This window comes from Callithrix jacchus, chromosome 18 (assembly GCF_049354715.1).
Source record: "Callithrix jacchus isolate 240 chromosome 18, calJac240_pri, whole genome shotgun sequence".
NCBI classification, from domain to species: Eukaryota; Metazoa; Chordata; class Mammalia; order Primates; family Cebidae; genus Callithrix; species Callithrix jacchus.
This window is the reverse complement of record NC_133519.1, coordinates 36,446,632-36,463,600: the sequence shown is the minus strand read 5'-3', so window position 1 is coordinate 36,463,600 and position 16,969 is coordinate 36,446,632. Positions and strand designations below refer to the sequence as shown.

The 16,969-nt window shown below is 46.9% G+C and overlaps 1 protein-coding gene across 1 annotated transcript in view; it reads right to left on the bottom strand.

The window, feature by feature from the left end:
* Positions 1 to 8,248, bottom strand: part of LMX1A (LIM homeobox transcription factor 1 alpha) — a 159,320-nt gene extending 151,072 nt beyond the window's left edge. Inside the window, exons 1-3 of the mRNA XM_008985113.6 lie at positions 8,115 to 8,248; positions 7,545 to 7,642; positions 5,207 to 5,393 (exon numbers count right to left, since the gene is read on the bottom strand). Coding sequence (XP_008983361.1) covers positions 5,207 to 5,393; positions 7,545 to 7,620 — 263 coding nt within the window. The 5' untranslated portion in view covers positions 7,621 to 7,642; positions 8,115 to 8,248. The remainder of the gene's footprint in view (positions 1 to 5,206; positions 5,394 to 7,544; positions 7,643 to 8,114) is intronic.
* Positions 8,249 to 16,969: the final 8,721 nt, after the last annotated feature.

The following is a 16,969-nucleotide window of genomic DNA, read 5'->3' as shown; positions in this document are numbered from 1 at the left end:
TCTCCCTTCTAAACACTATGACCCAAATAATTTATTTGACTATAAAATAAATATCAGCTGATAATGAAATAATTGGAATTGTTCTCATTAGAGAAAAAGTCCCTGCTGGCTATCTCCAAAAACCTTCCCAGAATTAAAAAGCAGTAATGAAGAGGCCTCCCTGAAACCAGTAATGGCCTTTTGATTAATCATTATAAATAGGAAAAATGAAAGCAGAAAGCAAGAGAACAATGAATGATCAAGAAAGTTATTGTCACTAAAGTCTGAACATCAAAAGCTACTTCCTAGCCAGGTAGATGTACTATTTAAAACCAGACTGAATAAATAACTTTTAAAAATATGTTCCATTTATGTAAGGATCAAAAGAATCCCATAAGCCTACTCTAAAAAGGAATGTTCCTATCTAGTATTTTAATTCCCAGAATACTATTAATATCTACTCCTGCCACCTAATTTTATTTCAAAATTTTAAGCCTTAGATTCCAAGAAAGTCTTACCCAGGGACCAATACATATAAAAAGAGAAAACACCTCTGAGCAAGGAATGTTTCCAATCACCCTCTAAAATTAAAAAGAGAGAAAGAGAGAGAGAGAGATTAGTGCCTGCACAAACACAGCCACAGCCCATGGATGGTGCTTGTGCCGAGCTAAGCCCCCTGCAATGTAACACAGACATCAGTTTATTGCCTAGCTGTGTTTGATTTTTATATTCCTGAATTTTGTTGTGCCAGGAGTGGGGCCAACAAAAGATAAAGTAAAGCAAAACTGTAACAATTGCCTCTGTAATTTCATCTGCGAGCTCCTTTCATGAGTAACTGCATGCCCAATTTTGATCTCCAAGTAACGTCACAGTAATAAAACCAAACTAATTCCTACACACACACACACACACACACACACACACACCACACACACACACACACACCTCCTCCACTACCTTGATAAAATGCAGAATTAGTTCATTATTGATCCTAATAGATACCATTACCTAAGTCGTTTTCACCGCGGGGCTGCCAATCAGCAGGTCCAAAGAAAGATGCAGAGAAAGCTCTAAGTGTGACAGCCACTTTCCCCCTTTCGGTCCCTTTCTTTGGAAAATTGGTCTGCTCCAAAAGAAAGGGAAAAAAACATCCACTGGCTCTCTGAGGAAAGGTTTCCCAAGGCCTGTGATTTGCTGACATGTGGGGAGTTATGATGTTGTGAGAACAGCCCCGATGACAGCAATACTATCCCACACTGCTCCTAGGATGTCCAGAGCAATCCAAGGGGTCATGATAAACTTCATATGTGAGGGCAGAGGGCCCCGCCTGACCCACAGAGCCAGGCACATGAAAGAAACAATAAAAACTTGATTTAACTGTGGTATCCCTTCCAGAAGGCTTGATTATCTATTCTATTACCACATTCCCGTTATTCAGCAGTCTCTTCTAGCTCAGACTGAAGTCCAACTGCAGTATTTGTTTGGAACAAATTCAGGGAAAACTCCAAACTAACCAGATCATAGAGGACTCAGTTAAATTGGGAACAACAGTTACATAAATAGAAGTCCCATAGGCTGGAAAAATATATTGGTTGTTCGCTAACTTTCAGAAACGTTGAAAACAGTTGAAGTCACTTTTAAAATATCTGCACCTATGTATCCTCATGTTTTATATGACACGGTATAGCTCCATCAATTCTGTAAATGTCATCCCACGAAACTAGCAATTTTTCCACATTGACATGTCATAAACAACAAAGATAGCCTTCAGTTCTTAATTTCCATACATTAATAAATCAGTGCTCTACACTCACCTTAAATGCTTAGTTTTTTGGGGGGTGATCAGAAGATAAATTATTCCTACTGTCATCACAGTATATGAGACAAATAATAAAACATCCTGAAATCTGATGAACAGTTATGTGTGCAAGATGCCACTGTCAATTCTATTCTTTTAATTAGAGAACCCTGGTGTTTGACATTGTGAAGGTGTGATAACTAGTTGAGAGAATGAAATTTTAACTTTTTAACTGGTTGCCTAACACATAGACAGACAGCTAATAAGTCAAATGCAAAACTGCCCAACAGCCAGAAATGCACATAAGATGGCTAAATTTGATAAACTTGCTTTGCTAATATTATGCTTATGATTGTCACTGAAAACTGTGCATTCCCTATATATTCTTTCATTTAAATGTGTAGAAACAGCATTTGAATTTCATGAATTTTTGAAACCAAGGCACTGCCTGCATATTCATTTTTTATTAAGTGCTTCATAATTTACCATCAACATTGTCTTCCCACTTAACTTTCACCTCATTTCTGTCCCATTTTCTTTGTTTGGGCCTCACATTTTTCAGAGATCCACCAAGGGAAAAAAAAAAGAGCAAAGCTATTTTTACAAATGTATTTTTTAAAGAGGAAAATGCTCTTTGTAATTGCTTCAGACTATTGTCTAAAATTGAGTTGTATTCTCTCTGGAGGATAAATATCTGGTCAGAGAGCTTCTGTGCAATACCTAGTCCTGCACTCTAAATGGAAAAAGACTGTGAGAATACTTGATGGTGAGGACAACACAGACAGAAAAACTGCTGAGCTATAAGCCTCCTGAAGGCAGGCTCTGAGACTTTTTCTCATTGTCCTCTCCTTGTCTAGCCTACTTACTAATCTTACTGAATACACAAGTTTGTCCTGAGCCTAATTTTTTTTTTACACGCAAAAATCCCTCTCCTTTTTCTCCTATAGGCACCACCATGCAGACTAAGACCATTAAGATTATCAAATATATGAAACCCCTATTTTATTGGAAGAAGAATATGACTGGGATGGGGGATAGAGAAGAGAAAAAAGGAATTTTAAAAAGGAATAAATTAATCTAACAAGCAATTGATGGGCTAAGCACAGACCAGTACTGATATCGTGCCATGAGCTAAAGAGGACAAGAAACTCGATTTTCTAAATCTGTGGTTCCAAAAATATTTTAAAATTAAAATCAAAATCCTTCACTGAAACATCAGCACCTCTCTGAACAATGTAGCTCACATCCCTCTGTGAAGTCTTCTAGGTTCTGGCTAACAGCTGGCAAGTTGATCCCTGCAATTTTCCCTTTGCAGAAATAGCTTTGTGAGAAGAGAACTGACCCTCCTGGGCTAATCAGCCCAAACCGCGCCAAACCTGGAGGGCTGAAATGGAAGGGACATTGTTGTGTTAAGTACTTTACAACAACTGTTTCTTCTCCTCTTGACACAGCCTGACTTCCTTAAAGAAGATTTGACTGGCCAGACAGCTGTGTTGACCCTTAAGCCTTCTTTGATTCGTGATTTTTTTTTAACAAACAGAATAGAAATTCACAACCCAAATCCTTTCCTAAGCTCCAATACTTGTGAATTTGCTAGTGTTGTGCCTGAAGGATGTGGACATTTCAGTAATCTATAAGCAGAAAGTTAAAGATTGAGTCTACACAATACCAAAACCTTTCCATGAAAAGCGAGAGGGAAAAAAGCGAGCAATCAGCCAGAAGCTTTATTCAAAGGTGATACTTGAAGTTGTGTCGGCAAAATCCATTTAACTACCTAAAAAACACTTTTCACTCAGACACCATGTCAATAAACAGACAACCAAGAATAGAGACAGGCATATCTTCTTTCAAAAATGTTAACCATAATATCATTTCATAAGTGGTCATAAGGAGTTTTCACTGCTTTATATATTTGCAAATTATCGAACTCATCCAAATTAAAGCACATTTTTTTTAGTTCTGAAAAAAAGCCAAGCTATTGTCTTTTCAAAACGACACAGGCACAAAAAAGAAAATGCCTGGTACTCTCTCCACATGGCGGTAAAATTCAATCATTCTAGGGCAAAAAAGCAGAGTGGCAGAAATAATTTTTTGTGTGGTCACAGGGTCTAATCACTTGGTCAATTTTTTAAACTTGCATAGCCCCAGACAACAGGAAAAGAAAATACTTCTGTTTATTCTCAGTGCTTCTCCCGCTCAGCCCCTTTCATTGTCTGTTTTTAATAACACGATAGAACTGCTTTTCACGCATGCTAACCCTCCTTTGATTATCCTCATGTAATGCTGTCCCTTTCATTCACCAGTGACAAATGCAGAATTCTGCGCCTGCACACGCGCGTACACGCAGTCAACCTACACCAATCCTAAAGCACAAAAACAGAGATCTCCGGATCAGCCACTCTTCTTCAGTCATTTCCAAAGCCCTGCGAAGCCAATACCCTTATTAATTAAACTTTTCGCAAGGAAAGCCCGTTCCCTCTCCTTACATCTCCTAAGCTCCTCCAGGCACGCCCGGGGAGAATAAGGAAGTTCTTCTACCTCCCACTTCCTGGCCTCATCCAGGCTTTGGTGTTATAAAAATCTAGGTTCGAAACATTCACTTTCTTAAATGCCTGCCTCCCAGTTCTCCTATAAACATCCCAGAACGTTCGTGTGGACAGGAGGGAACTGAACCTGCTCCGTGGCAGAAGAGCATATCCACACCTGAATAGGGTGGAGACACAGGTTGAAGGAGAAGGCTTCAGTTCAGGCCCCAACTACTGTCCTAAAAGCCCCTGCGTCCGAGAGTTCTGGGGAAAAGGGTGAAGGCCACAGTCAAAGGGCGAACGGGCTGTGCGCTGAGCTCCGAGTGGCAGCAGCGCCATTTCCGAGCCCAAACTGTCCGGACTCCAGCGAACATACCCGAGGTGAAAACGCTCACAGGACACAGGAGACAGAAGCTGCGGGGTCAGTACAGTCTCGCCGCCCAGCACAGGAGCGAGGCTGGCGCGGACACCTGGGTAAGAAGGGTGGGAACCAGCAAGGAGACTTGGGGTCACTGCCAACCCGCACGGCACCCCGGTAAAAGGGAGAGACCAGCTTGGAGAGAGCAAGCTTGAGGGATTCCAAGGCTAACAAAGAGTGGCCTGTGGGAATAGCCGAGTCAGAGGAAGGGGCCTAGGAGGACCAGAAACTAGGCGAGCGGACCCTGGATAAGACATCGCGCTCACTTTTGCGGTACTCGGACCACTGTTGCTCGCACCCGCACGGATCTCTTCCCTACCACCTTCCCGGGAGGGGTAATGGACTGGACTGGACTGAAGGGAAGCTCTGCGTAGCTGGGCGTGCCTCTTGGGCCTTCCAGAAGAGGACTAGGGTAAGGGAGGACAGCGTCCCGGACGCACGCTGATGCCGGTGCGTGGGGAGCGCTGCGGGGGCGCGGCCACTTACTTCTCGTAGTCATATTTGCAGTAGAGTTTCTTGTCCCGGTAGAAGCAGGTGGTCTCCAGGGGCTCTTTGCAGGAGGCACACTGCACGCACTGCTCATGCCAGAAGCTGTCGTTGAGCCGCAGCAGAAACCTGTCCAAGATGACCCGCTGACAGCCCTCGCAGACAGACTTAGGGCTCACCGCTCTGCCTGTAGCCACAACAGACGTTCGCGAGTGAGCAGCCCGGCCGGGATCCGTTCCTGATCCCTTCACCCCACGGATTTCCCCAGCGGCCCCCATCCCAGGGAGCCCCTGCTAAATCAACCAAGCTGAGATTCGGGAAAAAAATCAAACCAAGTGGCTTGTCTAATAAACGAGGACTAGGTGAGAAGGTTTAATTCCTAGCGGGGGAGGGCACAGAAATCAATAATTGGCCTTTAATTATCAAACATACCCAGGTGTGCTCACAAACGTGTGCACATCCTCTAAGATTAAATTACATACGAATTTGTGCTATCAGGTTTATTACGTCGTAATTATTAAATCACTATGCCTGTCTCTACTGACTGTTTTTAAAACTGAGAATGCATAAGAACAATTTGGATTTTTTTTCTTTGTTAAAACGCAGTTCTGTTCCATTTTTTGAGGGGAAACAACGTTTTCTCTTTTCTTCCTAAAAAGTCCGGGGTGTACAGAAAAATACCGTCTCGCTCCCAAGCAAACCTAACATTATTCAACCCGATGATCCCCAAACTGCTGCTTCTTGACTGGGGTGCAAATTGCACATGGGTTTTTCATAACTAAGAAGAGTCAAAATAGAGACAGGGGAAAAAAATAGGGGAAGAAGCAGGCCGCGGAGTTTCCCGGCCGGCATACCCAATACCAAGCTCGTTCGGCAGCCGGGTATGGGGCCTAAAAGCGACTCCGCAAAGGCAGGGAATCCACTCTTTCCTACCCCTTGGGCTTTCTGTGTTTTGTTCCTTTAGACTGTGGGGGCGCGGAGAGGTGGTTCAGGCGGTGGCGCTTGGCCACCTTGATTGGCACTTTTCACAGCTATTTAAAGAAGGCCTTGTCCTTCCAGTACTAACTCTTGAGCTCCCCATTTCCAGCCTACACTCTTCTCACTCTCCCATTTCGAGAGGCCGGGCTACCGGCTCGAGAACTAGGCCCGCCGCTTTTGGGGTGCGGACGAGGAAGTTAGGACAAGCAGCGAGACAGATCTCAATTTAACAATTCTATTTTCTTTCGGCAGGGTCTCAGCGTCCTGGGCTACGACCCGGCCGTTGAGAGCGAACGTGGGCCGGACGGAGGGCACTAGCGAAACGCGACACCCACTATATATATAAATCCGCACGCGCTGCCCGCCAGGGTACTGCCTACTCTGGCCTCTGCTCTCCTCCCAGGCTGGGCCAGCACGAAAGTTCCCGAAAGGAGAGTTCGAAGAGGGGCGCTCGGTGCACGTGATTTCGTTTCATCTGGGGTGTTGGGAGTGGGGAGATTCCTCTCTGGATACGTTTCCCCAGAACTGTGTCGTCCTCCACATTTAACCCGCTCTAGCGGTTCCGAGTGAAAGCGGCAAGAGGTTTAAATGACAGAACGAAAAATCCCTCCCGCTAAAAAAAAAATTAAAACACGGGATTCCCACACTTGAAAAGCTCCAAGGGCGGAGTAAGTGGGAGAGCCGTAACCAGAATCTCTGGCTTCAGCTCTGCAAGACCCGTGTGTGGACACTCTTCCGGGGTCTCTGACTCGCTGCTTCTCTGCGGTCGGTGCAAAGGAGTTGTAGGGTTGGGCTGGGGGGACCCACTGGACCAGGCATCCAGCTCCAGTTAATTAACGCCAAGGCGAGGGCCCCGCCGCGCGGTCTAATCCCCGCGCTGCGCTGCCCACCGGCCCGGAAAAGTCTCTCAGCTGTGCCCAAGGCTGAAATTAGGGCTGGAGTTGGTGGGGGAGAGAAGCCGCCTCGAACTTGGACGCTCCGGGCCTTGGGTCTCCGATGCTATAGCCTCTAGGCCGCGAGAAGAGGGCGGCATTTATCAGACGTCGATTAGCTCCGAGATTAAAAATCCAGCCCTGGGTATTTTTAATCACTTGCCACTCAGATGCCTGCGAACTAGCTCGCCCGCCCCTCGCGGCTTTGGGGAATTCGGTGCCCGGTGCTTGAGGCCTGGGGCGGCTTGTTGGATTTATTTGGGTAGGGACGACCCACAAGGACTGATAGATGGCGATGAGGCTCAACTGAGTGCAGGAAAGAGGGGCGCTAGTTCCCCTGTAGCGCACCGGGTCCCAGAGAGCCAGGCTCCAGAGCTCAGGGCCAAGCGGAAAAGAGTGCGCCTGGGACGCACCGCCTGAACACTCACCCAGCAGCGAGGAGAAGGAGGCCGAGGTGTCGATCGCGCTTTGGAAGTTCTCCTCCATCTTTAGGCCGTCCAGCATGTTCGGGCCGGGCCGGGAGGACCTGTAGAGGAGAAACGTTGAGTCTGACGTCCGTGTCAGCTGGGACTTGGCGCCCGCAGCCACAGCACTCCTGGGAGGGAGTGTCCAGCGCGACCAGAATCAGCCTGGAGGGTAGAGTTCAGCCAAGAGAATGTAGGGTGGGAGGAGAGATCAGTCACAGCGAACTGCTCTGACTGATCTGATTTCACTTGAAGTCAACGGGTTTTGTACTTAGGCCTCCGCCCCCCAACTGCGTTTCTCCTCCTGCCCCCCCACCCCCACCTTCATCCCTAGCCCCAGGTTTTCCATCCCGAGTCCGACTCCGCCCCAACATATACGAAGGTGGGCCCTCGGGACGTCTCTGCAGGAACCCAGCTACTGGGGTATGATGGGCATGTAAAAAGTGGGTGCCCTCCCTCGCGCGACCCGGTCCAGGCACGCGGGACGATGGGGCTTGCAATCCCGCTTCTCGGCCGCCCCATTGCGGCCCTCACCTGCCCCGGGTCGAGGAGGGCCACCGTAAGGGACCCAGAGAGCGTCCCGCCCGCTTCTAGACTCTGGGCGCTGCGCTCTGCTGAGGGGCGCGCAGGGAGGTCCTCCCGCCGGTCGGCCAGCGCCGGGAATGTCTGCAGAAGCAAAGAGTCGCCTCGGGGAGGAGCCCCGGCTGGCCCGGCTCACTCTTGGATGCATTTCAAATCAACTTTCAGAAACACGCCCGCCCCGGCCGCAGTCTAGGCACCGGCAGCCTTCCCTACCTGGTAGGCGAGCTCTCTCCCAGAGGCTGGAGCGGAGAGAAGTTGCGGAGCGCTGCGGGAAGCTCGGCCCGGGAAGGCGTCGCCCCCGAGACTGCAGCCGGAGGAGCCGCCCTCAGCTCCGGAGCGCCGGGAAGGGAGCCGGAGAGAACGCCGGCCCCTGGCTCTGCTCCTTGGCGCGCCCGGGTCGGGTCGGGACTTGGTCGCGAGCGGCCGGCCTTCCCGGGACGTCCTGCCAGCCCGCGTCTCCCTCAGCAGGAGGAGAGGGCCGGTGGCTTCTCCGCGGCTAGGAGGGAAGACAGAGGCCCAGGGTCCTGGGTGCGAGTCGGCCCTGCTTCGCCGGGGCGGATCCTGCAGCTTCTGACAGGGGCTGCGACGCGGCGCGCGCGGCGGCGGAGAGGGGGTGGGGTGCGCTGGGCGGGGGGCTGGCAGCGCGTCCCGTGGCGGGGCCGTGGTGCTCCCTTTCCCAGCCTGGCTTCGAGGCCACTTCATGGCCGCGGCCCTCTGCGCCCCTCCGCCTCTGGAAGGTCTCGGACACGCTAAGGTTCCTCCCCTCCAGGTGTAACTGTTACCTCGGAGCTCTCTGGCCCGGTGGGCCCCCCAGTGTCCCTCACCCCGACTGGGCCTTTGCGGAGATGTCGGAGCCTCCTAGACCGCGATACGGACACGGTAATTCCCCCCCAGCTCTCCAACTGCCGCGAGTGATAAAAGCGCTGCAATCCTTACCCAGACCCGGGGAAGCGCTGAGAAGCCGTTTACACCAGTGGTTGTGGGCCCAGCAGCTCCGAGCTCCTCAAACCCCTCATCACCCCAGGGCTCTCGCAATCTCCCAACTTCCTTTAAGCTCGAACCATATTCACTGATGGGGTGTACAGAGGCCATGGGGCCCCCGGACTAAGAATCATGCTCCTGGGAGACGCTAGGTGGGATCTGCCCCCAGATGATGAATCTGCAATGGCACCAAGCAGGAAATCTGGTAAAGGGACATTGTGAGCGGAGCGAAGTATCTGGGGGGAAATGTGAACTCTCTGCACCTCCTAACTTTAACTTACAATGACAGATCTTTAGCCCCTCCAGGGGCAGGAATACAGTGAGTGGTATCCGTCTGTATCACAGGGGACAAGCATGTTGCATGGCCCGAAGTGGATGCTCAACAAATACATCACAGTGCTGGCTAGCATTGATCATTTATTTTGTGCGAGCTCTGGTTACATAGTCAAGTCATTTAATCTTTACAACAACCCCCACGAAGTGAAGACAACTGTTATCCCAATTATGAGGAAAATTGAAGGGAATTCACACAATCAAAGACCCATCATCTGAATACCATGGGAAGGTTCAATTCAGTGTGATTCTCTGGGGCACCTTCAGTTCCTAAACTGAACTGAACTGAGATAAAATTGGCAGGCCATTTGACATGGTGAACTCAAGTAGAGCAGATGCCACATAGGTAGGGTTTTCTATTGCCTCCTCCAAAGACGAGCCACTTCTTTATTTTTAAAGAAAAAGTGCTGGCAACAACTTGTTCTAATGTGCTTAGGAGCAGCGACCCCACTCGCCATTCTAAGTGCTTTGTGCCAGCAAGCACAAGCCAAACACTGAATATGACTCCAAAGAAACAAGAGGAAATGGCAAAGAGGCTAGAATGTTCTATCTGAATGCTGCTTTACACTCACAGCCTTTTCACACACATGATTTTGCTTGATCTTTACAGCAAACCTGGGAGGTAGGAAGAACAAATAGTTGTATCCATTGTTTCAGATGAATCTTTGGGGCTTAGCACGCTGGGAGATTTCCCTGATGTTACCCAGATGGCTACTGGCATGTCTCCTAACACCTGACCTCTGTCCTTTCCATCACCCCAGGTAGAGCAGGGTGCAAAAAAAAAAAAAAAAAATACAAACTACAAGTATTCTTAGGATAATATGTGAAATAGAAGTTAAGCAAGAAAAAATGGAGTGGGGCAGATACAACCATAGGAACATTTTTATTTAAATATCCAGCAGAGTTCTGATTTCACTAAAGGTCTTGAATATATGAAATATGTTTTAACTAGTGGTAAGACTGTTCCTTTTAGTGAATATCCTGAAAGAGGACAGATTCTCATTTGATCTAAAACCCAGATCTTTCAAACAATTCTTACATCCACCCACAAGGCAGCTTGATTAGTGTAGATCACACAGGTTTTGGTGAGAATGTCTCCCCAGCCATTGGGCACTTCAGGATGGGGATGGTGCCTCAAAATCACATTGTAAGTCATATCACTTTTAGTGCAGAGCCAGACACATATAATTGATGAACAACTACCGTTTACTTGGCTGAGGAATGAGTGGAGCTCTCACTATAGTCAGGAGGCACTGCAGTGAAGGGTCAGGAATCAAAGGACCTCAGTCCCACTCCCAGCTTTGCCACTGAATTGGTCTGGCCCATGAGTTCGCCTCTTTAGATGTCAATACCTTTCTGGAATGAAGGGGCTACATTATGTGGTTGGTCAGGCCCTCACAGTCGAAAGTCTGTGAAATCAGACTGGCTTTGGCCAGTTGGGTAGGCAGTTGAACCAACAGTTCCTTATGGGACGCTGGGCAATGTTTGCCTAGGTATAGTCCTGGCTGATGTGTTTAAGTGATGTGTCTAAACCAATAAAGATACAACTTATTTATTTGGAGCTTTCTCTGTTGTGATTTATTTATCCTCTTTCAGTGAAGTGGGTCATGAACCTTCCTCCTACCCTAGGACTGTTTCAGTTTGGCCTTAGCCCACTCAGTAACATGGATGGGCGGGTAGATCACAGGGGGATCATTCTGACCCCACTATGAAAGATCCTCTTGACCATGCCTCGTGATTTTCCTCATGGTTTAAACTCAAACACTTTTATTTTACCTTTTAAATTAAAGAGAATACCACGGAGCCACTGCTCAGAAGCCATTTATAAGGATCAGCCATACTCTTTCTTTTATCAAAAAGAAGTACTCTGAGAATTCATGGGTGTGAGGTGAATAGGCTTCAGAGGGGACCCAAAAGATTACACGTTTAGAGTTGGAAATGATTCTAAAGCTCGTGTGGTCTAACCATTTAGTTTCTAATGGGCCAAAATTCATTTCCCTAAAGTTTCCGTCCTCTGTTCCATTGATTCCTTAGGGCTAGTCATACAGGAAGTCAAATCCTGCCTCTAAAACCTTCAAGTGAGGGCAGAGCTGGCCTCACTCTCCTGCCCACTCTTTGAATCTGATCCAGTTTTTCTGTCTGTCATAAATTATGGCACCCAGGCCTGCTGTGGCTTTCCAGTGAGAAGTCTTCAGGATGTTTCTTAAGCAATATAACACCCATTAACGTGGCTAGATTTTGTGTGAGCATTTTCAATGGCTCACACAAAATTGACTCACACTGTACGTGTCATTAACAAAACCTCCTCAGTCCTTCTCCACATGGTCTGCTGACAGGGCCCATTTCTGCCATATTGCATTTGTAAAATTGATGTTTGGACTCACATGTGAAATCCATCCCTGCTAAGAGGTAGGTAGTTGTTGTAAATGTCAAAAATCTTGCAACTTCAGGCAGATCCCAAGAGATCCAGCCACCATGTCTTAAGCCTAGTGCTTTGTTTTGAGATGGAAACGTGCAGTCCTCACCAAGTTGGTCTGGAAGCACCATCATTGAAGGCAGATAGGCCAGGACCAATGAATGGGTATGTCTGTGAGTCCCAAGGGTTTTGTAGGACCTTGTAACTTGGGGACACTTCTCCAAGTAGCAGGTTTCCCTGATCCTGTTCCAATTCTGTCATCTGTCTTCAGTCCAATAGCAATTTGTAGGAGATGGGTGTGAGACACGCAGAACAGCTGCAAAGCTGCCCTTCTATGGCACAAAACAGAGAAGTAAAAATATCAGATGCATGAGTCTTTGTGGCTGAGATTTGGGGAGAGGAGTGAGGATGGAGGATTTAGAAGCCAATGCTTGGTGGGAGGGAAGAAGTAAGGGAGGAGGACAGACAGCCTGCTACAGAGTGGAGATGACAGGAACACATTTTTTTACTTTCCTTTTCTTGCTCTCATTTCTGTGTTTTATTAAGGGAAACAAAAAGAGAAAATTGCATTATTTGTTAAAAAATGTCAAAGTGCATTTCAAGATAGAGGAAAAGAAGCAGGAACACTACTGCTGGAATGGCAATATCCTACCAAGGGCAGCCAGACTGGCATGGTTGCAGGGACACACTTGAAGTACACACTACCCTTACCTGGGTTGTCTTCATGTGAATCTCCCAGTGCTGTGCTGATATTCAGATCTCTCAACAGAGCTAGAGGACCAGGTGCCTCTCACCTTCTAGGATGAAAGACACATCCCAAACCAGCTGCTGGAATAGGAGGAAAGTCGAACAATGTAAATGTGGGTGTTACTCCCCAGCCATAAAGCAGATTCTCCCCCCAGCCTGGCAAGGACAGCTCTAGGCAAGGAGGAGACCTGTCCAGGCTAACAAGAGTACCATCGGAAGCAGCACATTCTTTGGACCTTGCAGTAGAATTATCTACATGTTCACTTTATCTTCCTGCTGGCCCATGAGCTCCTTAAGAAGAGGTTCCATGTCAGACTCCCCTGTGATTCCCCCAAGCACAGCACAATGCTTCACATACAAAAGAGACCCCGGGAATATCTGTTGACTAAGTACGAATGCTCTGACGTCATAGTCTACTTTATGCCATAGCTCAGCAGGCTGGAATGAGCATGAGTGGGCTTTGGAAATTGACAGGCCTAAGTTCAAATCCCAGCGCTGATATTAGTAAGCCATTTAATCTTAAATTATTCAACTCTCCATGTGTCAGTTTCTCTATTGGTACAAGAAGAAGAATGATATTCCTCCAGAGTTACCGTGACAGTTAATAGTGATGATGGCTGTGAAACATGTCATCTGACCAACTTAATGTTTAGACTCTGTACGTCTCCCTCTACCATCCCCCTGAATGAGTGAATATAGTTTCTGAAGGGAAATCACCTTGGCTTTGCCCTGTTCTTCTGCACAAAAAGGAACCACGCCAGCATTCAGACAGAGTCCCTGTGCCTAGTGACAGCAGTTGTCACGGTGTAACTGAGGGGTCTCTGTGCATGGGACAGGCTATCCTCCAGGGCTGGGCTCATGGCATTGCGGGGCAGTTAAGAAGATGAGCCCTGGGGTCAGACAGACCTGGGATTCTTTGTTGACACTGCCATTTATGATGGCCTTGGACAAGTTTCTTAATCTCTCCAAGCCTCAGTTTCCTCATTTGATGAACTGAGTAAATTATTGAGCTGTTTTTTCTGTGTGTTCAAATAAAATAATAAATACAAAATACCTAGCACGATGCTAGGCACATCATAGGGATTCTGCGAATTGTTGCTGCTATTGTTACAGCCTCATTGTTACTAGACAGCAAGCAGCTCTAGGACCATGTTTCGTTTGCATCCGTGCTACCTACACTTGAACGTAGGTGTCCAGAGAATGTAACTTGAATTAACCTAAACCAAACAGAATTAAAGACAGTGTTCGGTGTTGAGTGAGGCTCACGTAGTGTTTGGTTCTTTGTTCCATCCACAACTGAGATGGCATTTCTCCTGGAGCAATCCCACGTGTTCCCTAAGGAGTCCTCAGATTGCAGGCTTCCTACAGGAGCCCCTCACTCACAAGCTCTGGCAAACCCTATCTTTGACATCTATGTGTGATACTTCACACAAAATATCACAAACCTGAAAATAATGGAGGAAGGGTAGGTATGAAGAGTGAACTCCCCCAGACATCAGAACAGGGGGAAGTGACAAATCTGTGAAGACGGAAGGTCTGTCAGCTCCTGGACCGGGCTCGTGTGCCACCACATCGCAGTTACCACACAGTGAATGTACAAATGGATTAGGAAGAGGTCCTTGGGGACAATGCACAGGGAGCAGTTGGGAGCCTGGCTGAAGCCTGTTGCATCATTGGGGTGTCCCGTGCTGGCTACAACTGCTAGGAACAGGCCCCACAGGCCCCACAGGCAGGCAACGCCCAGGCAGAGGCAACTGGCCTGGATTAGTGCTGTGTTGAAACAGGTGCAGAGACCATCTCCATCAAGCCAGTAGCAAGACTCCAGCTTCCTACAGGTATTTTCAGGATGGAACTCTACCTGTGTCTTCACCCACCAAGGGCATTAAACCACAATGGGGACTGATAACACCCCTGCCCCTAAACATTTATCCATCCTCATTCTCCTGATGGATATGCCCTATTTATTCCATTGTTAATTTATTTATATAATATATCTCACCTAGTTTCTAAAAGAGATTTGAGGTGACATACAAATACTAGCAATAGGGAAAAGAATTTTCTTAAACTAAAATTATATATTGGGAGCAGAAAAGCAAATCACAACGCCCCCCCAAATGACAACACGGAGCTAAATATTCAAATTGTGGTAGAATGTTAAATGTCACTGTGTTTACAAGGTGAAACAGAGAAAACTACAGCTTTTCAAAATTGTTGCGCTCTGAGCAAACTGAGTACCCAACAATATCCACACGTCTAGTTGGCTTTAGGAGAGAGTCTCTAATAAAAGAGCATCTGTAACTCCCGACAATGGGGATCAGATCTGTGACCTCATGAACAGTGTTTAAATACGTTTACTTTTTTAATTGACTGTATTTCATCTCTGGTGAAAAGAATTATAGTGAATCAAAACAAATGATATATATAAAAAGTTAATAAAGTAGAACTACAAAACCAGGAGGAGAGAAAACAGATAACATTAAATATAAGAGTTAACAGTTGTTGGGCGGGCGCGGTGGCTCAAGCCTGTAATCCCAGCACTTTGGGAGATCGAGGCGGGTGGATCACGAGGTCAAGAAATCGACACCATCCTGGTCAACATGGTGAAACCCCATCTCTACTAAAAATACAAAAAATTAGCTGGGCATGGTGGCGCGTGCCTGTAATCCCAGCTACTCAGGAGGCTGAGGCAGGAGAATTGCCTGAACCCAGGAGGCGGAGGTTGCGGTGAGCCGAGATCGCGCCATTGCACTCCAGCCTGGGTAAAAAGAGCAAAATTCCCGTCTCAAAAAAAAAAAAAAAAAAAAAGAGTTAACAGTTGTCTCTTTGAGGGCAGGAACTATCATGATGATGATAGGGTTTAATCTAACATAGTTCTAAGTACATACTTGGCACTTTTTATGTGTGAACATCTGAATGAGCAAATGAATGCTGTGAATGAGAGTTCGTTCCATTTGCCTTTGAGTTTCCTGGTGGCGAGGGCAAAAAGAGAAATAACCAGCCTACAGATATTTTTGCACCTGTATTAGAGTTGTAATTGTGAATTTGTTTGATTAAACAAAAAAGAAAATGTACCTTACTTCTCATACCTCTAAATTCTTGTCACCAAGGAGGCAAACAGTGAATCTTTCCATCCCACCCCTCAGCACAGTGCCTTGCATAAAATAAATATTTGTTGCATGAACATATTAATGAGATCATTAAAAGCAAGGTTTTTTGATGCATCTAAGACATGATTCCATTCCCTCCTTTCTTAGCCCATCAGTAACTTATCCCCAATCCTCTTTTAACCTTAAAGTTCAGAGGGGAAAGAAAATTGTCAGGAGGGTACCAAAGATAGGCATTCCACGTAGATGACTTGACTTCAGCAAAGGCATACAAGGGAGAAAGTCAAGATGAGTTAGAGAATCTCTGTGAACAGAAAGAAACGGGGCAATGCCGGGAGGTTTGAATACTGAATTTTTTTGTTTGTTTGTTTGAGACGGAGTTTCGCTCTTGTTACCCAGGCTGGAGTGCAATGGCGCGATCTTGGCTCACTGTAACCTCTGCCTCCTGGGTTCAGGCAATTCTCCTGCCTCAGCCTCCTGAGTAGCTGGGATTACAGGCACATGCCACCATGCCCAGCTAATTTTTTGTATTTTTAGTAGAGACGGGGTTTCACCATGTTGACCAGGATGGTGTCGATCTCTTGACCTCATGATCCACCCGCCTCAGCCTCCCAAAGTGCTGGGATTACAGGCTTGAGCCACTGCTCCTGGCCTGAATACTGAATTTTAAGTTTATGACTCCACAGGCCATAGAGAGCCTTTGAAAGTCTGGGATTGGATGAGTAAAATAATCATGGGTTTGGTCTATGATTATTAAATCTGGTATCAGTGTGGCTGATGAATTCAAAGAGAGAAGAGAGAGATAGAACAGACAAACTTAGTTGCTCTCATATAAGTGAGAAATCCAAGGCCTGGCCCAGGGCGGGGAAATGACATTGAGAGGGATGAATGTAACAGCCAGATCAGAAATCAAGTCAAAAGCTCAGCATCTGTTTGGTTGTGAAGTGACAAGACAAGAGGAAAAGGCATGACAGAGGCTTGGGGAACAGTGTGGAGTAACAGAAATGGGAAATGCAGGGACAAAGCAGCAGGATCGGGTAAAGAAGTTGATGACTTTTCAAAATGTTTTCCCATCCATTATCTCATTGATTTCATATGCAAGGGGAGTAAGATCCACCCTGAATGTCAGCTAAAAACTGCTCTGCCCTTGTTTAGAGCTGCCAAGTTTCAATGATCAAACCTATGCCTTGATCCTTCTGGTGGTACCAGGGCACCCACTGGCAGGT